Genomic DNA, 24,928 nt, shown 5'->3' on the forward strand with positions numbered 1-24,928 from the left:
GAAGGAGTGCTCAGTCAGGATCATTTGACAATAGAGTTTACATTGATAGCATTGGTGTTCCAAGGGGGTGCCAGATGAGTTCAAAGCAAGAAATCAGATCCTAGCAGGATTAGAGTCAAGTATTTTCTGGTGGTCCACTCTCAATAAGAATGTGGACTGGATCAATTATATTTATTGTAATCAACAGCGCTTCATCAATTATACCAGAGATGTAATGAATGGCTTGGCTGAATAGAATAGTCTTGGATATATTACTGGCTGAAAAGGGTGGGGGGGTGTATGAGGGTAATTTATAGCCCGATGACACAGCTCCAGATGGATCAGTGACCAAGGCCTTGGCTGGTTTAACCACCATATCTCACAAGTTGGCAGTGAACTCAAGGGTGGATACTTCTCTGACTAATTGGGTTGACAGTATGTTTGGAAAATTGAAACATTTCATGATCACTGTGTTTTGGGCAACCTTCACCTGTGTGAATGTGTTCGTTTTGTGTGGATGTTGTGAGAAATGTACTAATTTCTAGGACTCTGGAGTATTCGATGACAACAGATGGTGATATACGGACCAATCTTAAGCTCTGACCAGTGGAATGATGAATACATGGCTCCGGACCAGGTAGATGAATCCGTATCTTTCGCTCACGAGGAGACCATATTTGATCATTAGGAAATGTAGATGGTTACTTGTTTCAATGTGTAGACTGTTTCTTTGATGAAGATTGTAACGAAAATCCTGATAAGACGAGTTATGATTCTGATGTACACTGTAGGCCCAGAGCAGTCAATGTAAAAACATATATTGATATTTTCTAGGTTGATTTTGGAGAACAATAGATGTGCAATCCTTACAATTAAGTCAAAGTGTGGAGTGTTATCTAATAAGAATAGATGTGTGCTAGTGAGTATAATATTAAGTCAAAGGGTGGATTGTTATGGGATTTTTTAATCAATAATGACTAGATGAGGTATACTGCACTATAACTGGCAATAATTCTACCCTGTCTTTCTTGTAGTATTAAATTATGTTTGTTCATTAGGAAGGGGTTATATGACATGTACCTAGGAAGAAAGGAATGTATGTGGAGATAGGAGAGGACAGGGAGAGCTCCTCCAGGGTTATAGTGTCTGTGGGAGCCTGGAACTGTAAGCTGAGGGGTTATAAACTGTGGTTAGACTCATGAGAAAATCCCTGTTGGTGTGTATGTATGTGCGTAGTTGAGGATGGTATAAGAAGAAATGTAATTGTCAAAACTTGAGAGCTCTCGCAAATAAATTGGGATCTGATAAATTGTGAGCTGGGAATTCTGTCTGTTTTATTTAAGACCAGAACTTTACAAACTCTGGGTATCAGACAGATAAATATAATTGGAATTTATGAACACTGATTAAATAATTACTTGACAATTGTCTAATAATTGCGCCAACAGTTGTTGCCTTCTCACCAAGCTGCTTGCCTATTGTCCTGTAGCCCATCCCAGCCTTGTGCAGGTCTACAATTTTATCCCTGTTGTCCTTACCCAGCTCTCTGGTCTTGGCCATTGTGGAGAGGTTGGAGTCTGTTTGATTGAGTGTGTGGACAGGTGTCTTTTATAGAGGTAACAATTTCAAAAAGGTGCAGTTAATACAGGTAATGAGTGGAGAACAGGAGGGATTCTTAAAGAAAAACTAACAGGTCTGTGAGAGCCAGAATTCTTACTGGTTGGTAGTTGATCAAATACTTATGTCATGCAATAAAATGCTAATTAATTACTTAAAAATCATACAATGTGATTTTCTGGATTTTTGTTTTAGATTGTGTCTCTCAGTTAGATCTGGGCTCCATTCAGACTGAATTTCTGCAGTGTAAACCCCTGTGTTCTGCAATGTTTCTCAGATCCTGATCCGATGGTTTGAATCAGAGCTGGCTATATAGCTAGAATATTGAATAAGAATTTTGACGTTGCTGTCTAACCCTTCGTTATGTCATTCTAATTGTCTCCATGTTGTAAAGCTTTACAGAATCTTCTGTGCCTTGCTGAATATCTATACTACATGTATGTCTTCCTAACTCTCAGATCCTGAGCCGCTTATAGTCACACTGGCTACAGATACTGTGATATGAACTATGACCAGCCCTAACAGCACGGGCAGTTGGTGAGACACACACACACATTTTAAATATTTTAGTTGAATCCACCAAAATTTCAAAGGTCCATGTATGCATGGTACTCAAGAGTACAGAAAGCACCTCATTCTCCAAACAACTAGGCTGCCCATGACAGCTGAAACAGAGCAGTACCTAGCCAATTGCTTTGCCCTAGTTTTTGTCAGTCCTGCAGTCTGGAGGCCACACACTGCAAGCCTGTGTACGTGGCTGAGACTGCCAAATATCAGAACCACCAGCTTGCACCTCCACCCCAGGCTGTCCCAGCATGCCTCTAGGGGATGGTATTTAAGCAGGTTCTCTGCAAAGGCCTGCTCCATGTAGGCGTCCAATGAGCAGCCCACTTCCAAAATGAGCGCCTCCCCAAACAACAACAATATCTGGTGTATTTGGCACACAGGTGTATTCATCAACATCAAACCAGCTTCCCCTTTTGTGCTGTTGGTGAGACTACTTGTCGAAAAGACGGTAATGTCTGAAGGATGGCACAGTGATCCACAGCAGAGTGCTGCTGTCCATCCCTACCCCCGACGTCACTTTTAAAACCCTCAGGTAATGCAGTAACTCACAGGTAACATAGCATGACACACCTCATCAATGGTGACATTACATTTCATCCAATACAACTTGATTATTTGCCTCCAGAGTTGTTTAAGAAGGTGAAGGAACTTTGATCTCCAGTCAGAGTGAGTGTGAGACTCCAGAGTCTGGCAATGCGAGACTATGACCTTGGAGAACAAGCTAAGAATTCCATAGCTCAAATGCAGAAATCTTATGGACCAAACTTTATTCAGGAATCAGAAAACACAATAGCCTGTGTACATAACAATCAGGAAGACAAAAGTAGTACTAAAAATATGATATTATATAATGTACATATTGTGCTCAGAAGTGTAATATACTGTGTGTGTCCTCTTACTGTAATCCTAATATAATAACAATATATATCTCTGGCAGATGAGAGAATCTGTAAAGGCTAATGTAGAAATATGTGATTAGGAGCAGCAGTAACCAGTAGCTCTGGTTTGGTATTTGGTTTTCGTCGTTGATTATTTGGAGGGATCAGGATTGGGAGAAGGCGGAGCTTAAACTGATGCAGTAATTTTCAAGGCTGTATGCAGATGATAAATTGTTTCCACTAGATTCCACAGCCACAATGTCAAAATTGGCTGTATTGTCAAAATGAATGAAACAAAAATGTGCTTTTTGGCCATGATAAACATGGGTGAAATCTACGGAAGGGAGGGGTTTGCTCGAGAGTTTCCGTTTATGAAGGAGGAGACTTTTGCTTCATTCCTTTGCACAAAGGAACACACACACACACACTCATACACTCATACACACACTCACACACACACACACACTCACACACACACACACACACACACACTTTCTCCCTCTTCTCTCCCCTACAGACCCAGGTTAGATGACCATTTCGTCAGTGTTTGACCCTATTCTGGCTCCCCCTGGCTGTCACTTAGTGTCACTGTTCACCCAGTTTTCTCCATAATGTTTGGACGGAAGGAGAGTGTGGACAGACCAGGACAGAGAGGCCTTCCCAGACTCAGGTTACAACGCACACACACACACACACACACACACACACACACACGCACACACACACACACTCTTAGAGCAGTGGTCACTAAAGCTATTTAACTTAGGTGAATAGACAGCAACACATACATTGTCACAGAACGTGATCAAATGTCTGCGTGTGCCTGTGTATCTTTGTAGCATTTAGTTGGATTGAGCAGTACACCCCTGGGTTCAAATCATCCATTGTTGGCAAGACATCCTGACTCCTTCTGACCTGGAGAGGATATCTGGCCTAACTGGAGGGGTGTGTGAGTGAATATTTCTGTGTGTACAGAAGTATAGAGTAGATAGTGTTCCACTGGGATGGATTTGCATGCCGCTAAACCACTGGCTCTGGACCAGAAAGTGATTTGTATAGCAGCGGCTCCCTTCCTCCTTCTGCTTTCCTTTAGAGACAGAGAGAGAGAGAGAGAGGGGGGGGGGGGGAGAGAGAGAGAGAGAACAGAACAAAGCATATAACTAATGGCATTGAACAGTTAATGCTTAGGCCAAGAGTTACCATTATACTGTCCTTCAGAATCAAAGTTCATATCTGATATTCAAAGTAGTTCAAGCACTTGGGTCTGCAGTATTTGTGTAAGTGTTTATCATATGTTGGAGGTTGATATTGTAGTATGTCAGTATTTGCATGCTTAAACTACTGATGAGTTTACAGTTCTGCTTTCACAAAGCCGATGAATGGACTCTGAAAGTGCATTAAAACTTATTGAGGGCCGGTGGCAGTATTCAGTATTTCGGATGACTGACGTGCCCAAAGTAAACTGCCTGTTACTCAGGCCCAGAAGCTATGACTTGCATATAATTGGTAGTATTTGATAGACTCTGAAGTTTCTAAAACTGTTAAAATAATTTCTGTGTGTATAACAGAACTGACAAGGCAGGCGAAAACCCGAGGAGAATCCATCCAGAATATTTTTTTTGAGGTGTCTGCCCATCCAAATCCTTTTTTAAATCAAATCAAATTGTATTTGTCACATACACATGGTTAGCAGATGTTAATGCGAGTGTAGCGAAATACTTGTGGTTCTAGTTCCGACAATGCAGTAATAACCAACAAGTAATCTAGCTAACAATTCCAAAACTACTACCTTATACACACAAGTGTAAAGGGATAAAGAATATGTACATAAAGATATATGAATGAGTGATGGTACAGAGCGGCATAGGCAAGATACAGTAGATGGTATTGAGTGCAGTATATACATATGAGATGAGTATGTAAACAAAGTGGCATAGTTAAAGTGGCTAGTGATACATGTATTACATAAAGATGCAGTAGATGATATAGAGTACAGTATATACATATACATATGAGATGAATAATGTAGGGTATGTAAACATTATATTAGGTAGCATTGTTTAAAGTGGCTAGTGATATATTTTACACCATTTCCCATCAATTCCCATTATTAAGTGGCTGGAGTTGCGTCAGTGTGTTGGCAGCAGCCACTCAATGTTAGTGGTGGCTGTTTAACAGTCTGATGGCCTTGAGATAGAAGCTGTTTTTCAGTCTCGCGGTCCCAGCTTTGATGCACCTGTACTGACCTCGCCTTCTGGATGATAGCGGGGTGAACAGGCAGTGGCTCGGGTGGTTGTTGTCCTTGATGATCTTTATGGCCTTCCTGTGACATCGGGTGGTGTAGGTGTCCTGGAGGGCAGGTAGTTTGCCCCCGGTGATGTGTTGTGCAGACCTCACTACCCTCTGGAGAGCCTTACGGTTGTGGGAGGAGCAGTTGCCGTACCAGGCGGTGATATAGCCCGACAGGATGCTCTCGATTGTGCATCTGTAGAAGTTTGTGAGTGCTTTTGGTGACAAGCCAAATTTCTTCAGCCTCCTGAGGTTGAAGAGGCGCTGCTGCGCCTTCTTCACAATGCTGTCTGTGTGGGGGGACCAATTCAGTTTGTCGCCAGGAACGCCGAGGAACTTAAAACTTACTACCCTCTCCACTACTGTTCCATCGATGTGGATAGGGGGGTGTTCCCTCTGCTGTTTCCTGAAGTCCACAATCAACTCCTTAGTTTTGTTGACGTTGAGTGTGAGGTTATTTTCCTGACACCACACTCCGAGGGCCCTCACCTCCTCCCTGTAGGCCGTCTCGTCGTTGTTGGTAATCAAGCCTACCACTGTTGTGTCGTCCGCAAACTTGATGATTGAGTTGGAGGCGTGCGTGGCCACGCAGTCGTGGGTGAACAGGGAGTACAGGAGAGGGCTCAGAACACACCCTTGTGGGGCCCCAGTGTTGAGGATCAGCGGGGTGGAAATGTTGTTGCCTACCCTCACCACCTGGGGGCGGCCCGTCAGGAAGTCCAGTACCCAGTTGCACAGGGCGGGGTCGAGACCCAGGGTCTCGAGCTTGATGACGAGCTTGGAGGGCACTATGGTGTTAAATGCCGAGCTGTAGTCGATGAACAGCATTCTCACATAGGTATTCCTCTTGTCCAGATGGGTTAGGGCAGTGTGCAGTGTGGTTGAGATTGCATCGTCTGTGGACGTATTTGGGCGGTAAGCAAATTGGAGTGGGTCTAGGGTGTCAGGTAGGGTGGAAGTGATATGGTCCTTGACTAGTCTCTCAAAGCACTTCATGATGACGGAAGTGAGTGCTACGGGGCGGTAGTCGTTTAGCTCAGTTACCTTAGCATTCTTGGGAACAGGAACAATGGAAGCATGTGGGAACAACAGACTGGGATAGGGATTGATTGAATATGTCCGTAAACACACCAGCCAGCTGGTCTGCGAATGCTCTGAGGGCGCGGCTGGGGATGCCGTCTGGGTCTTCAGCCTTGCGAGGGTTGACACGTTTAAATGTTTTTCCTCACGTCCGCTCCAGTGAAGGAGAGTCCACATGTTTTAGTTGCGGGCCGTGTCAGTGGCACTGTATTGTCCTCAAAGCGGGCAAAAAAGTTATTTAGTCTGCCTGGGAGCAAGACATCGTGGTCCGTGACAGGGCTGGTTTTCTTTTTGTAATCCATGATTGACTGTAGACCCTGCCACATACCTCTTGTGTCTGAGCCGTTGAATTGAGATTCTACTTTGTCTCTATACTGACGCTTAGGTTGTTTGATTGCCTTGCGGAGGGAATAGTTACACTGTTTGTATTCGGTCATGTTTCCGGTCACCTTGCCCTGATTAAAAGCAGTGGTTCGGGCTTTCAGTTTCACGCGAATGCTGCCATCAATCCACGGTTTCTGGTTTCGTTGCTATGGGAACGACATCTTCAACGCACGTTCTAATGAACTTGCTCACCGAATCAGCGTATTCGTCAATGATGTCTGACGCAATACGAAACATATCCTAGTCCACGTGATGGAAGCAGTCTTGGAGTGTGGAATCAGATTGGTCGGACCAGCGTTGAACAGACCTCAGCGCGGGAGCTTCTTGTTTTAGTTTCTGTCTGTAGGCAGGGATCAACAAAATGGAGTCGTGGTCAGCTTTTCCGAAGGTCCAAGGTTTTTCCAGCCCTGGTTGCGCAATCGATATGCTGATAAAATTTAGGGAGTCTTGTTTTCAGATTAGCCTTGTTAAAATCCCCAGCTACAATGAATGCAGCCTCCGGATAAATGGATTCCAGTTTGCAAAGAGTCAAATAAAGTTCGTTCAGAGCCATCGATGTGTCTGCTTGGGGGGGAATATACACGGCTGTGATTATAATCGAAGAGAATTCCCTTGGTAGATAATGCGGTCAACATTTGATTGTGAGGAATTCTAAATCAGGTGAACAGAAGGACTTGAGTACCTGTATGTTGTTATGATCACACCACGTCACGTTAACCATGAAGCATACGCCCCCGCCCCTCTTCTTATCAGAAAGATGTTTGTTTCTGTCTGCGCGATGCGTGGAGAAACCAGCTGGCTGCACCGACTCCGATAGCGTCTCTCCAGTGAGCCATGTTTCCGTGAAGCAAAGAACGTTACAGTCTCTGATGTCCCTCTGGAATGCTACCCTTGCTCGGATTTCATCAACCTTGTTGTCAAGAGACTGGACATTGGCGAGAAGAATGCTAGGGAGTGGTGCACGATATGCCCGTCTCCGGAGTCTAACCAGAAGACCGCTCCGTTTCCCCCTTTTACGAAGTCGTTTTATTAGTAGTTTTTTATGAGAAAATCAAAGGAATTCCTCCCATATTGCAGTTCCTATGGCTACCAGTAGATTTCAACAGTCTTTATAAAGAGTTTCAAGCTTGTTTTATGAAAAATTAGCTAGAATTTGTAGTTTTTCCAGGTGTCTCCCATTTTGACTGTAGTATTGTGTCGCGCGTGGATGAGGGCGCACACTTCATTATTTATCTCCGGTAATGAACATACTATTCTTAAATTGTATTGTTTATTTACATATTAGGGTACCTGAGGATTGTTAAAGAAATGTTGTTTGACTTGTTCACGAAGTATATTGGTAACTTTTGGGATTCATTTGTATGCATTTTGAATGAGGGAAACAGGTAGATTACTGAATCAAGCTCGCCAACTAAACATACTTTTTTGGGATATAAAGAAGGATTTATCGAACAAAACAACCATTTGATGTGTAGCTAGGACCCTTGGGATGGCTTAAAAGGTAAGTGATTCACTTTATCGCTCTTTCTGACTTTTGTGACACCTCTGCTTGTTTGGAAAATGTTTGTAATGCTTTTGTATGCGGGGGGCTGTCCTCAGATAATCACATGGTATGCTTTTGCCGTAAAGCCTTTTTGAAATCTGACAAAGCGGCTGGATTAACAACAAGTTAATCTTTTAAACTATGTATTTTCATGAATGTTTAATATTACGATTTTGTATTTTGAATTTGGTGTGCTCCGATTTCACCAGATGTTGTCAAATTTGATCCCGTTAACCTCTCTGGGATCGTTCGGGACGCTAGCGTCCCACCTCGCCAACAGCCAGTGAAATTGTAGGGCGCCAAATTCAAAACAACAGAAATCTGCAAAAGTACAATATTCAATCATCTGAGAACATCGTTCAGCCACAAAAGCAAGCCATACAGTTAATCGCCAAATTGTTAGTTGGGTTTTCAACCTGCCATATGAGTTATGTTATACTAAAAGACATCATTCAAACAGTTTTAGAAACTTCAGAGTGTTTTCTATCCAACACTACTAATAATATGCATATATTAGCATCTGGGACAGAGTAGCAGGCAGTTTACTCTGGGCACCTTATTCATCCAAGCTACTCAATACTGCCCCCCTGTCACCAAGAAGTTAACGGGATTTCCATGCTAAGAGTTAAGGACTTAAGTCTTAGACTAGTGCAGTTAGTACTGTACGTCCAAGTATATTTGTTACGGTGAGTGAATGAGGACCCAAAAGCGAATTAACTTAAACAGAGCTTCTTTAATAACCAAACATAGGTAGGCTCAGATAGACCGGCAGATTCCGACAGGACAGGACAAGGTTACAGCAAACATGACGATAGTCTGGTTCAGGCATGAAACACAACAAACAAGAATCCGACAAGGACAGGAACAAAAACAGAGAGAGATATAGGGACCTAATCAGAGGGAAAAGGGGAACAGGTGGGAAACGGGGTGAATGGGTAGTTAGGAGGAGACAAGGCACAGCTGGGGGAAAGAGGGGGAGAAAAGGTAACCTAACAACGACCAGCAGAGGGAGACAGGGTGAAGGGAAAGGACAGAAACACACAACATGACAATACATGACAATATTACTATCTTGACTGTATAAATCAAGATGTTATCAACAGAACTAACGTTCCCTTTTTCAATCTCCTCTACTCATTCAGAGACTCAATTCCATTTCTGCTTTTTTTCACTCAGTTCTGTTCTTTTCACTCTCTGTTCCCCGTCAGGGGAATCCCTCAGAGACGAGGATGAGTAAAAACAAAGCCCCTGTATTCTTAGTCATGCCTAAATGAGAAGTGTGGTTAGCAAAGTTATGCTCTAAACCCTTATTGTTTCCTCCGTTCCCTAAATTTCAATATTTTATCCTTCCTCCTGAAGTGTGCACTCGTATACTCACCATGTATCTAGGCATAGAGCCTATCCACACAATCAGAAACTCCCTATTCTACTTGCATGGCTAAAAGTTTCAAAAGGATGGAGTGGTGTAAGAAATATGGTGGGAACTCTCCCTAGCACATGCTCACGCCAATAGAATGCTTTGATCATTGAGGGGGTTTGAACAAGAGGGCACTTTAGGGAGAAGGGTGAAATTGGACTTGGGTTTATGTAGTATGTTCTTTTATCCTTTACAGAATATCTTCCACGGAGCGATGTCATTGGATCAGCTCTACCTTGCTTGACCTTTGCCCTCCCTTTCAGACTACCGTCCACCAAAGGACTTTACCTGTGTGGCAGCGGCTAGCATCCAGGTTTGTAATTGGTCGTAAATGCTTTATTGGCGTTTTATCCGGTGCCAGCTCCAAGTCATCCTAGTGTGTGTATGTGTGTGTGTGTGTGTGTGTGTGTGTTCTACACTTGGCACCATATTGTTGGACGTGTACAGTAATATCACTTTTGGAGCTTTGGACATTGTAATAGACAATTCTTTAAAGCTACAATATGTACCTTTTTGGGCAACCCATCTACATTCACATAGAAATGTAAGTTATAGATCTGTCATTCTCATTGAAAGAAAGCCTAAGAAGTGGTAGATATGTTCTATGTGTGCTATTTCTATGCTTCCCGTACTTAAGTTTTGTTTTTGTGTCTTTTACTTTCAGTTTTGTACACAAACAGCTGAAAATATAATATTTTTGGTTATTGAAAATATATTTCACAGCGCTTTAGATGGTACAAAGATTGCTTGCTTTGTCACATAAATAGAAATTAGGCAATCTATTAGAAATTTACCAGGAAATGGTGGAGCGATTCCAATATACGGCACCTTTAAGATAAGAGAATTGGATTAATGGGGAGATGTAATTGCTGTTACTGCAGCTGTTCTCATATGCAACACACAGATATAGAATTACTAGAATGGACACAGTTTTGTGTACTCTGTGACAGGAGAAAAGGCTTGAGTGAGTGTGTGTTCTCAGATGTGTGTGTTCCATTCTCAAGTAGGTGAATGAATGCACAGTATGTAGATCTAGAGTATATGCTTTCAGGTTATGTCGATGTAGGACATGTTTTACTGTGGATATAGATACTTTTGTACCTGTTTCCTCCAGCATCTTCACAAGCTCCTTTGCTGTTGTTCTGGGATTGATTTGCACTTTTCGCACCAAAGTACATTCATCTCTAGGAGACAGAACGCGTCTCCTTCCTGAGTGGTATGACGGCTGCGTGGTCCCATGGTGTTTATACTTGCGTACTGTTGTTTGTACAGATGAACGTGGTACCTTCAGGCGTTTGGAAAGGTGTGTGTGTGTTCCTCCTCAGGTGGTGGAGTGATGGGTTCTCTGGGGTGGAATGCTGCTCTGGCTGCCATAACTGACCTGAAACGTGGCTGAAACCTTACCAACCCACTCTGATTGGAGGGAGTGATGGAGAAATAGGGAGGTGGTCCATGCCAATGCCTCAACACTAGATTCCCAGCTGTAGGTGCTTTATAGCTCACTTCACCGTTTGGGCGGAGTTTGCGCTTTAGGATTAGGATAATGACTAATGATGTACAAAATATGCCCACACTCTCACTGATGTCTCTTTCTAGAGGAATGATCTCACATCCACATAGATCTCCATCCATTTGCATGGTACGGGGACACCATGACATGCATTTTATTGAACATTCAACTCATTCCGACTGATGACATTCAAAAGGGCTGCTAATTCAATCCTTAGCAAAAGAGATTTGTAGAATAGAACACTATAAGGGTATCACATTTTAGGAAAGACCCAGATGCAGACAGTGTTGAAGTAACAACAGTTTATTACTAGAACAGGGTGCAGGCAAAACGACAGGTCAGGGGCAGGCAGAGGTCAATAATCCAGTGTGATGTGACAAGGTACAGAATGGCAGGCAGGCTCAGGGCAGGCAGAATCGTCAAAACTGGGAAAACTAGAAAACGTGAACTAGAAACAGACAGGAGCAAGGGGAAAACCGCTGGTGGCTTGACGAACAAAACAATCTGGCAACAAACAGAGAACACAGGTGTAAATACACTGGGGATAATGGGGAAGATGAGCGACACCTGAATGGGGGTGGAGACAAGCACAAAGACAGGTGAAACAGATCAGGGTGTGACGATGGGGTTGAATTCTGGAATAGAACACTATAAGGAGTCGAATTCTGGAATAGAACATTATAAGGAGTTGAATTCTGGAATAGAACACTATAAGGAGTCGAATTCTGGAATAGAACATTATAAGGAGTTGAAATCTGGAATATAACACTATAAGGAGTTGAATTCTGGAATAGAACAAATGACTGAACAAAAGCTCAAACTCAAAAGCTCTCAGCCTAATTATAATGATAGAAAAGACTGCACTCTCTGAGTGACACACACATATGCACGCACGCACGCACACACGCACGCACACACACACACACACACACACACACACACCCACACGCTAAAGCTGTGTGGTATGGACAGAAATTCATATCGCAATATTTTGTCTGAATTGATGTGATGATGATAAATAGAATGATACGTTTCTAACATTAATGTGCACCACAGTGATGTTTTTTATCATCCTTTAAACTACTACTACTAGTTTGATGGTTGTAGCCATCAATTGTCCCCAGTAACAATCACCCATATTAGCTAACTTTTTCATTTCAAACTTCACATTTCGCTAGCACAGGCTACTTATCGTACGTAATGAACGATATCAGCAAAATGTCTGTGATAAGTGATCAGTATGGTCGGTGTCGATCATTTTTGATTTATCGTCCCAGCTGTAACACACACACACGATTCATCTGCTGCAAATGTTAAACATTGACATTCAAACATGTGGTCTAAAGCACTGCATTTCAGTGCTAGAGGTGTCACTACAGACACCCTAGTTCAAATCCAGGCTTTATCACAACCGGCTGTGATTGGGAGTCCCATATGGCAGCGCACTATTGGCCCAGTGTTGTCTGGGTTTGGCTGGTGTAGGCTGTCATTGTAAATAATAGTTTGTTCTTAACTGACTTGCCTAGTTAAATAAATAAAATGTGTTTTGTGAATGAATATACTTTGAACAATCCTTTCTAATGTGAAAAAAACTCCATCTCTATTGTTTACAAATGTTGTAAAAGATATATTTTATGAACTTTGAACCAAATGTCTAAATTGTAAAACGCAGCTGAAATGACAGTCTGTCAGTTGGTTTTTCTGTGAAGATGTCAATATAATATTTTGGTCCAAATTAAAACATCTTAAACTGAAAGGCTACTGTCAAAACATTAGGTGAGGTTTGGGAATCCCACTGGTCCATGTAAATTAGGTTGTAACTATCAGGGGTTGAGAGTATCGTACACTAAATAGTGGCCACCACCCTTTTATTTTGAAAAATAACATTCTATAGAATCTATTGAAAGCGAAATCATTTCCATGGAAATTTGGGATGTTGTATCAATTGATGCTGAATTGTCATGTAGAATGTTCATTCAAATTATGCTAACTGATGTGGCTCATGGAATGGAATGTAGGCCTATTTGTTGTAATGTCAGTAGAGTTAACGCAAAACATTACAGCACAGATTGAAGGGAACATACGTACACTTCTAGATTCTATTTATATGTGAAAACGAATATAAACTTTGGATTTAGTCGTGAACTGCCTCTTTAAGACGTGGGCATTGGGTGGTACCTCCAACGAACCAAATATGCCGACTCATGACGCCCAGGAAGCCCTGACCAAACCTCCCAAATTCCCGCAGATCTGAGACAGCTAAGGTCCCCCATGTTATAAGCGTTTTTTACTTTGTAACAATGTGTGTGGTTTTGTTAACGGGTATTTGAGTCGATAATGCTGAATGGTCGGTGTCATGCGGTTCACATGGGATATTTACAGGCTGTTGGGGCTTGGGAGCGGTAAGAAATCTCCACTTTTTTACAACTCTTTTCGAACTTTCCTCTCAACTCGTTAACAGTTAGTCGGCAAACAAAAGTTGATTTGGCCTTTGAACTAGGATTACAAAACATTTCAAGGGAGTGTTTGGAGTTACACTGATAGAATAACGAATCTGCAATAACATACTTCGGGGCTGTTGTTGCTTGTTTATGATTAGAAGTTCAAATACATTCAAACAAGTGGCTACGCTTGCCACTCTCCCGCTAGCTTTTTCGACGCTACATTGGTACATTATAAAATGTAACGATTGCTACACGAATGTACTTCTGAGTGTGCATGATGTGGATTGTTTAATGCCCCACAAAAATAGTTGTAACGTGTCAACTATATTTCATTAAAGTATGTCGGTCTATACTGCGAACAGCACAGGGATTTTGTACATTTGCATATCTTACTGAATGAAGGAATCTGAATGCATACCTATGACGGCTTGGCTATTAGAGTAACACTTCCTCTCATCGCCTCGTCCAAAAACACTTTAATGAAGCACAACTGATAATAATTGCTCAATCGATAACATGGCATAGCCTTGCTCTCCAGAACCCAATGCATTAAAGCTGCAATGTGTAGCAACCAGACAAAATTCACATAGAAGAGTGTTATAGACATGTCATTCTCATTGAAAGCAAGTCTAAGAAGCGGTAGAACTGTTCTTTGTCAAATCAAATTGTAATAGTCACATGCGCCGAAAAAGGCCTTACAGTGAAATGCTTACTTACGAGCCCCTAACCAACAATGAAGTAAACAAAAATATGTAGAATAATAAATAAAGTAACAAGTTATTAAAGAACAGCAGTAAAATAACATTGGCGAGACTATATACAGGGGGGTACTGGTACAGAGTCAATGTGCAGGGGCACCAGTTAGTTGAGGTAATATGTACTAGAGGTCGACTGATTATGATTTTTCAACGCAGACACTGATCATTGGAGGACCCCCCCAAAAACGATACCGATTAATCGGCAGATTTTTACATGTATATATTTGTAATAATGACAATTACAACAATACTGAATGAACAATGAACACTTTTTTATTTTAACTAAATATAATACATCAATAACATGTATTTAGTCTCAAATAAATAATGAAACATGTTCAATTTGGTTTAAATAATGCAAAAACAAAGTGTTGGAGAAGAAAGTAAAAGTGCAATATGTGCCATGTAAAAAAGCTAACGTTTAAGTTCCTTGCTCAGAACATGAGAACATATGAAGCTAGTGGTTCCTTTTAACATGAGTCTTCAATATTCCCAGGTAAGAAGTTTTAGGTTGTAGTTATTATAGTACTATTTCTTTCTATACCATTTGTATTTCATATACCTCTGACTATTGGATGTTATTATAGGTACTTTACTATTGCCAGCCTAATCTTGGGAGTTGATAGGCTTGAAGTCCTAAACAGCCTACCACCACTCAGTCAGACTGCTCTATCAAATCATAGACTTAATTATAATATAATAACACACAGAAATACGAGCCTTTGTTCATTAATATGGTCAAATCCGGAAACTATCATTTAGAAAACAAAACGTTTATTCTTTCAGTGAAATACGGAACCATTCCGTATTTTATCTAACGGGTGGCAACCCTAAGTCTAAATATTGCTGTTACATTACACAACCTTCAATGTTATGTCATTATTATGTAAAATTCTGGCAAATTAGTTTGCAACAAGCCAGGTGGCCCAAACTGTTTCATATACCCTGACTCTGCGTGCAATGAACGTGTGACACAATTTCCCTAGTTTAATATTGCCTACTAACATTAATTTCTTTTAACTAAATATGCAGGTTTAAAAAAATAGCCTTTCTTAGAATCAATACACAGAAGTATATCTAAATTATAGTTTCCAGATGTTTATGGCTAGGTACAGTCGTGCAATGTTTGTGCTATTTTCGCAAATGAGCTTTTGTTAAATCATCCCCCGTTTGGCGAAGTTGGCTGTCTTTGTTAGGAAGAAATAGTCTTCACACAGTTCGCAACGAGCCAGGCGGCCCAAACTGCTGCATATACCCTGACTCTGTTGCACAGAACGTAAGAGCAGTGACTAAATTTCCCTAGTTAAAAGAAAATTATGTTAGCAGGCAATATTAACTAAATATGCAGGTTTAAAAATATCTACTTGTGTATTGATTTTAAGAAAGGCGTTGATATTTATGGTTGGATACACATTGGTGCAACGACAGTGCTTTTTTCGTGAATCCGGTTGTTAAATCATCCGTTTGGCGAAGTAGGCTGTGATTCAATGATGAATTAACCGGCACTGCAGGACAAGCTAGATAAACTAGTAATATCCTCAACCATGTGTAGTTAACTAGTGATTATGTTAAGATTGATTGTTTTTTATAAGATAAGTTTAATGCTAGCTAGCACCTTACCCTGGCTCCTTGTTGCACTCGCATAACAGGTAGTCACAGCCTGCCACGCAGTCTCCTCATGGAGTGCAATGTAATCGGCCATGATCGGTGTCCAAAAATACAGATTATTGGCCATTACGATTAATCGGTCGACCTCTAATATGTACATGTAGGTAGAGTTATGAAAGCGACTATGCATAGATGATAACAACATCTATGCATAGTCACTATGCATTGCTATGCTTTCCGTTCTTAAGTTTCAATGTTGCTTCTTTTATTTTCGGGTTTGTACAGCAGCCTCAAACGTCTGAAACACCTGAATTTCCATAACCAAATAATTTTCATAAATGCTCGCAAAAAATGCTCATGGCCATGACTGAAGATAAACGAGTTGTCTTTGGGCTGTGGTTTAATGTGGGTGTTCCTTTGGTGTGTCTGACTGATTTCATGTCAACTGTAATATGGTTACATTTTAAACTCTAACAATGTATTTGAGAGACAACAAGTGCTCATTGTGCAAATGTATTTATGCTTTCAATAAACATTTGGAGACAAAATCTAGTTTACATGTTGTCAACAATCTAAGCCAACCCTGTCTGTTTTGTCCCATAGTGCACACACTTCGGTTGTTGCTAAACAACCAACCCGTCTATGGAGAGAATTCAGTTTGAAATTTGAGGACTTCTCCCCTGACTCACCATCTCAAGATTGTCAGCTAATTAGGTTCACCATGTAGGCTAAAGACCTTGTATTTAGCCAACCTGACCGCAGCTAGCTAGCATAGCTTGGTGAAATGGTAGCCAGCAGCAGCTATATTTCTCTGTCAAATCAGTTATGGCAAGAATTAGTGTCTGGAATGTGTTAAATAAGACACGCTTGCTATAAAAGTAGTTTGCAACTTAGTTTCAACATTTCATAACATCATGTAAATAAATACATGTTATTGTGGAAACAATATAAACTACTGCCAGTTGAATTCCCATGGTCTTCAGTCAGCTCACCTACACAATATTCTATAACTGGCAAGTTTTGTCTCTCCTTATGTCCGCTGTTAGATCTTTCCCGGGAAACAAATCCTAGAACTAATCTCCCTACTGGTGCAGGCTACATGTGGACATTGAACATCACCCAACTTGAGTGTAGATGCATCAACAAAAAAATCTAAGGATGTGTTTGTGTCACAAAGACAAAACATTTTCTGCTGTAAATATCATATTGTTGTGCTTATATAGACTATATGCCTACACTTTACCTAACATATAAAATCAGTTGTGTTTAGAGCATAACTTCAGCTCTCTAACCAGAACTAGAATGACATTTCTATCATCTATTTGCTCAAATCTAAGGATTATTTGACTATCTAACATACTGACATGCACACCTCTCTGGGTGAGGTTCTGTCTTCAGGTCACCAGTGAGTGATACATCCCTTCCATCAGTGTAATGTATTACAGGTTATGGACAGGTGCAGTCAGGGGGCAGGAGGGGTGGAGTGTATGACACTCCATCCTGGATATGACAGTTTGTCTCATGGGTCCAGCAGGCAGAGTTCAATAACTACAGACAGATGTGAGATGCCACTCTTCTCATATTGAGTAACCTACAGTGTAATATGACAAAAATGCAATAGCTGAACTTATGTAGATATTCTAAATAGTGTTATGATAACAAAATGAAAACATAAAGCAGAGAACTCTTTGGTCCTTTAAAAACCTACTCTATGTAAAAGATTGTGTGCTAATAGCTTGGAAAATATATAAATGTGACTGGATGATAGCATAATGATGTTTGTTTGCAACATTAGGGCTGTTTTCCTAAAGAAGTTTAAACCACCTTGTGTTTTATTTCCTTGTCACGATACTAAAGAGTATCCTGATACTGGTATTGTCCCAGCCCTAGTGGTTATGTCCTCCATTACTCTAAAACGGACTGGTGTCTCATCACTGTCTCCTTATCTGGTGATCTGTCATAATTTTTTTGCCCTAGGAAATACACACTGTTTCTTGTTGGCACCTTTTCAAATCAAATCAACTTTTATTTGTCACATGCGCCGACCTTACCATGAAATGCTTACTTACAAACCCTTAAACAATACCATGAAATGCTTACTTACAAACCCTTAAACAATGCAGTTCAAGAAATAGAGTCAAGAAAATATTTACTAAATAATCGAAAGTTAAAAAAATTAAAAATAAATAATAATAATAAAAAGTAACACAAGAAATGTACATGACAGTAACGAGGCTTTATACAGGGGGTACCGGTACCGAGACAATGTGTGGGGGTACAGGTTAGTCAAGGTAATTTGTAAAGTGACTGCATAGATAATAAACAGCCAGTAGCAGCAGTGTAAAAACAAATGGGGGGGGGGGGGGGGGGGGTCAATGTTAATAGTCCGGGTGGCCATTTGATCAGTTGTTCAGCAGTCTTGGGGGTAGAAGCTGTTCAGGAGCCTGTTGTCTATTGATCAGTCTTATTGCATGGGGGTAGAAGCTGTTAAGGATGCTTTTGGTCCTAGACTTGGTGCTCCTGTATTGCTTACCATGCAGTAGCAGAGAGAACAGTCTGTGACTTGAGTGACTGGAGTCGTTGACACATTTTTGGGCCTTCCTCTGACGCTGCCTAGTATATAGGTCCTGGATGTCAGGAAGCTTGGCCCCGGTGATGTACTGGGCTGTACGCCCAGTACATTACTGGGGCCAAGTCTAGGACCAAAAGGTGAGCATTTTTGGACGATAAACAAATGACTTGCTTGGACACAGTTTTATTTAGTTTTAGTTCCAACCGGACCAAATGGAAAGAATACAATGTAACAAATAGTCAAACTGTGTGAAAACGCCATTACTGTAGCAGGTTTGCACAGATCCTTATGACTGTGTGCCTCCAGCCAACAAACTACACTTCCTCCCAGTTACATGTACACATGGGCAGTGGTAGAAAAAGTACCCAACTGTCCTACTTGAGTAAAAGTAAAGATACCTTAACAGAAAATGACTCAAGTAAAATTTCAGTCACCCAGTAAAATTCTACTTGAGTAAAATTATTTGGTTTAAAATATACTTAAGTATCAAAAGTAAAAGTATAAATAATTAAAAATTCCTTATATTTAGCAAACCAGCCACATTTTTATTAGGGATAGCCAGGGGCACGCTCCAACATTCACACATCATTTACAAGTGAGTCTGCCAGATCAGAGGCAGTATGGATGAATTTGACTATTTTCCTGTCTTGCCAAGCATTCAAAATGTAACAAGTACTTTTGGGTGTCAAGGAAAATCTGTCACCCATTGGATGGAAACCTAGTTACAGTGTCGTCTGGGTCAGGGTTTGGCTGGGGTAGGCCGTCATTGTAAATAAGAATTTGTTCTTAACTGACTTGCCTAGTTTGATAAAGGTTCAATGTAAAAGCTGTGATTACAAAGTAGCTCTTTGAATCCCCTGGTGTCTGATCTCTTTGTCTAGGCCTGATTCCAGTTGCAGAAAGTGTAGCTTGCAGCCCTGTTCCCCTTTTTTGGTATTTATATTTTTTTCTTTGTAACTTGATGACGTTGTTATTACGTAGGTAGGTACAGTACATTGTTTATTAGCCGATGTCAATGGCAACAGCTAGTTTTTCTGAGGTCCGACGCAAAACGGAAAAGACAGAGACAAGACTTTACAATTTACATAGGATAAGGAAATAAGACTGAGCTGCAGCTCAATACTACTTGTCAAACATAGAGAACTGATCATATATACTGGTTGTTGGGGTGGGGTTCCATGGGTGGCTTTTCACCATTTTTCTTTGGAATCCTCATGTCTTGCTCATTGTTAGATTTATTTATTTTTGGTCCAAATTGGATGTTATGTACCCTATTTATTTTATATGCAACCAATCATTTAAAATGGCCAATTTGGGAGAAATCAATTTGCTTAATTTCTCAGAGATCAATGTTGAAAATGTTGTAGGAATGCTAATCTAATCTTTTTCTAACTACAGACATGATTCCCGAACAATCTTGAGATGGTGGCAGTCAATCCTCTTTCTGGTGCTTTTTTTGTGGCGGAACGACCCAACAATCTCTCATAGTAGAATTTTGCGCTTTCTCACACACCTGTGATCTGAGATGTTAGATGATTTCAGTCATGCAAATGTCTAGCAGGTACAATTATAGAGTATGATGAGTCCAAATTGAGTGCTGGGGTTGTTAGTGCTAGGCTGGAACGAAAGCCTGAACACAGTAGGCATAGCTCTCCAGGAGTCGGAGAGCTCTGATTTGGGTAGTGAGTGAATAGCGATGACGAGGGAGGCTGAGTACCGTATTTAGCTAGATGGTGTAGCTAGCCTCCCATAGTTTGGGATGATATACTGTATATTTTACATTCTTGTGTCAGCAAAATCCCCTTTCAGCACTACTAATTTACTACAAGAGGTAAACACTGGATCTTTTGTTGCTATTGGCATCAGATCTGGATAATTTGTTGGACAGAGAACATTCCTTTATGATGGGGATTGAAGGAACAGTATGATTTAGCAGGTAATGGGTACTCAGACGGTGCAGTAAGAACATGCGTATCCTGCCATTTAAGTAGCAGGCTGGACACTGACATAAAATTAGGACTGGGTGGAGTTTTTACCATATTTCCTAGTGTTTAGTCTGTCTATCCTGTCCTCTCAGATCTCAGGGTTTCTGGATGGGACCAGATGCTGAGATTTACTCCATCCCTATATGGTCTGGTGGTGGGTCACAGACGGATAGTTAGTCACCGTTGGTGTTTGTATGTGTGCGCGTGGGAACTACTGCAGGAAATGCCACAGATCTTCCACACTGAGGAGATGGAAATTTCAACAGTGTACAGGTCTATGTATAGATGTCAATCCAGTGTTTTATCTAAACATCCCCCCTGTTCACTTTCCATTTTGGAAACATTTTGCTACATTGTGCCCTATTGAACATGCCCACTGTATCTGTATCTGTATCCCATTACCTGTATATTTGTCCTGGTGTCTTCCAGGGTGAGTGAACTGACACAGTGGCCCTGACTTGACCCGTAGCAGCCCAATAGGAAATCAGCATACTGTCATGTGAGGGGAACTTATGACATCAGCCACTCTAGTATTATATTCATCAATGGACTTGTACCCCACTGACATCTTGACCATTTAGATTACAGGAACAGCGTTCTGAAGAAGAAAAAGAAAGAAAATATATATACCTTTGACTACTTTTCACTGAGCTCCTTTTGAGGTTAGAAGACTATAAATATATACATTAATCATATAACTATCCCTTTAAATGTCTTCCCTTTTCCCCTAAGAAGTGAACTCGGCTCAGGGAAGGGACTCTGCGGGCCCTAGTCATGATGAGGCTGTGACATCACAGGTCAGCCAGCTCCCCAGACCTTCCCTGCCCTCCCAGAACATATTGTTGGATGACTTTGTCCCTGTTCAGCCATTAGAAGTCATTTAGAAAAGATGGCTGAGTTTTGATAAGGCCGTAGCCCAGAGCAGGGATCATCAACTAGATTCAGATCGCTAGATGTGTTTTTTTTCTATTTTTCTTGAGCTGATGGTCAGGGGGCCGGAACATACAGTAATTACAAATCATTTGTCAAATGCAAATTACGGCAAGAAGCACAAACAAATATAGCATTTGACTAAAACATAATAATTTCAAACTTTCTGACATTTGTATACAGTCAAATATCTCTTATGCGTGGGAATACATTCTAACAGATTTCCTCAATTAAATAACAGCCAAGCAAAAAACCTGCACTAATTTTGGCCTCTAGTACAGAGACCAATACATACGATTTTGATGTGTGTTGGTTTGATCTTAGCAAATGTTCTATATATGGACACCAACCGTCCCCACCCGCCTTCTTCTCGTCTCTGTGTTTACACTCAGAGATCTCATGATCTGCATCATCATTAAACTCACATTCACCCTGTCCCACCATTTACTAGGCTCACACAAACTCTGTTGGGGTTTTAGGCTGGGTTTCTGTATAAGCACTTTGTGACATCTGCTGATGTAAAAATGGCTTGTATTTATTGATTTGTTTCTACAGAACTCCCACACCTGTGCTTACACGTTTCACTTAGAGGCTGCCCTTAGACACAGATCTAGAAAACGGTTTTTATTTTTTATGTATGTATTATTTATTTATTTGTATATGTATGTGTGTGTATATATATATATATAAAACACACACACACACACACACACACACACACACACAGTGGGGCAAAAAAGTATTTAGTCAGCCACCAATTGTGCAAGTACTCCCACTTAAAAAGATGAGGCCTGTAATTTTCATCATAGGTACACTTCAACTATGACAGACAAAATGAGAAGAAAAAAATCCAGAAAATCACATTGTAAGATTTTTTATGAATTTATTTGCCAATTATGGTGGAAAATAAGTATTTGGTCAATAACAAAAGTTTATCTCAATACTTTGTCATATACCCTTTGTTGGCAATGACAGAGGTCAAACGTTTTCTGTCTTCACAAGGTTTTCACACACTGTTGCTGGTATTTTGGCCCATTCCTCCATGCAGATCTCCTCTAGAGCAGTGATGTTTTGGGGCTGTTGCTGGGCAACAGGTACTTTCAACTCCCTCCAAAGATTTTCTATGGGGTTGAGATCTGGAGACTGGCTAGGCCACTCCAGGACCTTGAAATGCTTCTTACGAAGCCACTCCTTCGTTGCCCGGGCTGTGTTTTTGGGATCATTGTCATGCTGAAAGACCCAGCGACATTTCATCTTCAATGCCCTTGCTGATGGTAGGCTTTGTTACTTTGGTCCCAGCTCTTTGCAGGTCATTCACTAGGTCCCCCCGTGTGGTTTTTGCTCACCGTTCTTTGGATCATGTTGACCCCACAGGGTGAGATCTTCCGTGGAGCCCCAGATCGAGGGAGATTATCAGTGTTCTTGTATGTCTTCCATTTCCTAATAATTGCTCCCACAGTTGATTTCTTCAAACCAAGCTGCTTACCTATTGCAGATTCAGTCTTCCCAGCCTGGTGCAGGTCTACAATTTTGTTTCTGGTGTCCTTTGACAGCTCTTTGGTCTTGGCCATAGTGGAGTTTGGAGTGTGACTGTTTGAGGTTGTGGATAGGTGTCTTTTATACTGATTACAGGTTCAAACAGCCTCTTAAAGAAGAAGTTACAGGTCTGTGAGAGCCAGAATTCTTGCTTGTTTGTAGGTGACCAAATACTTATTTTCCACCATAATTTGCAAATAAAAAAAAATAAATGTAGTCTCAAATAAATCATGAAACATGTTCAATTTGGTTTAAATAATGCAAAAACACAGTGTTGGAGAAGAAAGTAAAAGTGCAATATGTGCCATGTAAAAAAGCTAATGCTTAAGTTCCTTGCTCAGAACATGAGAACATATGAAAACTGGTGGTTTCTTTTAACATGAGTCTTCAATATCCCCAGTTTAGAAGTTTTAGGTTGTAGTTATTATAGGACTATTTCTCTCTATACCATTTGTATTTCATATACTTTGACTATTGGATGTTCTTATAGGCACTATAGTATTGGCAGCCTAATCTCAGGAGTTGATAGGCTTGAAGTCCTAAACAGCGCTGTGCTTCAAGCATTTCAAAAAGCTGCTGGCAAACGGAGGAAAGTGTGGTTTGAATGAATGCTTACGAGCCTGCTGCTGCCTACCACCGCTTAGACTGCTCTATGAAATATCAAATCATAGACTTAATTATCAAAAAAAGAATCACACAGATAGGTCATTAATATGGTCAAATCCGGAAACTCATTTTGAAAACAAAACAGGGTAGCCTAGTGGTTAGAGCGTTGGACTAGTAACCGGAAGGTTGCAAGTTCAAACCCCCGAGCTGACAAGGTACAAATCTGTCGTTCTGCCCCTGAACAGGCAGTTAACCCACTGTTCCTAGGCCGTCATTGAAAATAAGAATTTGTTCTTAACTGACTTGCCTAGTTAAATAAAGGTAAAAAATAAATAAAAATCTTTCAATGAAAAATGGAACCGTCTAAATATTGCTAATATTGCAAATTAATTATGGTCTTTGTTAAGAAGAAATGGTCTTCACACAGTTCGCAACAAGCCAAGACAAACTGCTGCATATACCCTGACTCTGCTTACACTGAACGCAAGAGAAGTGACACAATTTCAGGCACCGCATTGATTATATGCAACGCAGGACAAGCTAGTTAAACTAGTAATATCATCAACCATGTGTAGTTAACTAGTGATTATGTTAAGATTGATTGTTTATTTAAAGATAAGTTTAATGCTAGCTAGCAATTTACCATGGCTCCTTGCTGTCTGCACTGCCACGCAGTCTCCTTGTGGATTGCAATATAATCGGCGTCCAAAAATGCTGATTACCGATTGTTATAAAACTTGAAACCGGCCCTTATTAATTGGCCATTCCAATTAATCGGTCAACCTCTAGATTCCATGTCAACCCATCCCATCGGAGCTCATTTCCTTCTGTTATTTTAGTTTCCCTATTGTCTCCCCTCAGACAAACTGTAGGCAAATGTCACTAGACCAGATAGATGTAATGTCTAGACTAGACAAATGACACATGATTCCACAACAATCAGTTTCACTCCTTAACCACAGAACTTACTGTTTAACCACTGAACTCTGTTTTGTGTCAACTGTCTGTTGTTGCCCAGTGCATAACCATGGTTTTTGTTGCCCAGTGAAAGACAGATTTTTCACTTAGAATGTATACCAAACAAAAACCATTGATTTAAAAGTTTAACAAACCATACAACTCTATGCACAATGACTCCTTTTAACAATGTACATTGACATTTTTACAGAAACACAGTTACTGGAAGAACTTGAACATTTTGGTAACAGAATTTCTGTAAAATCCC

At 40.8% G+C, this 24,928-nt stretch overlaps 1 protein-coding gene across 4 annotated transcripts in view; it reads left to right on the forward strand.

Annotated features, from left to right (window-relative positions):
* Positions 1-13,441: 13,441 nt before the first annotated feature.
* Positions 13,442-24,928, forward strand: part of LOC110531174 (stress-induced-phosphoprotein 1) — a 36,837-nt gene continuing 25,350 nt past the window's right edge. For 2 of the 4 annotated variants that reach the window (XM_021614420.2, XM_021614431.2), the window contains exon 1: positions 13,442-13,666. In XM_021614420.2, the coding sequence (XP_021470095.2) occupies positions 13,609-13,666 (58 nt within the window). In that variant the 5' untranslated portion in view covers positions 13,442-13,608. The remainder of the gene's footprint in view (positions 13,667-24,928) is intronic. The other 2 variants (XM_021614425.2, XM_021614413.2) reach the window with 2 other exon arrangements.

The sequence above is a fragment of the Oncorhynchus mykiss genome, chromosome 1 (assembly GCF_013265735.2).
Source record: "Oncorhynchus mykiss isolate Arlee chromosome 1, USDA_OmykA_1.1, whole genome shotgun sequence".
In the NCBI taxonomy this organism is placed as follows: Eukaryota; Metazoa; Chordata; class Actinopteri; order Salmoniformes; family Salmonidae; genus Oncorhynchus; species Oncorhynchus mykiss.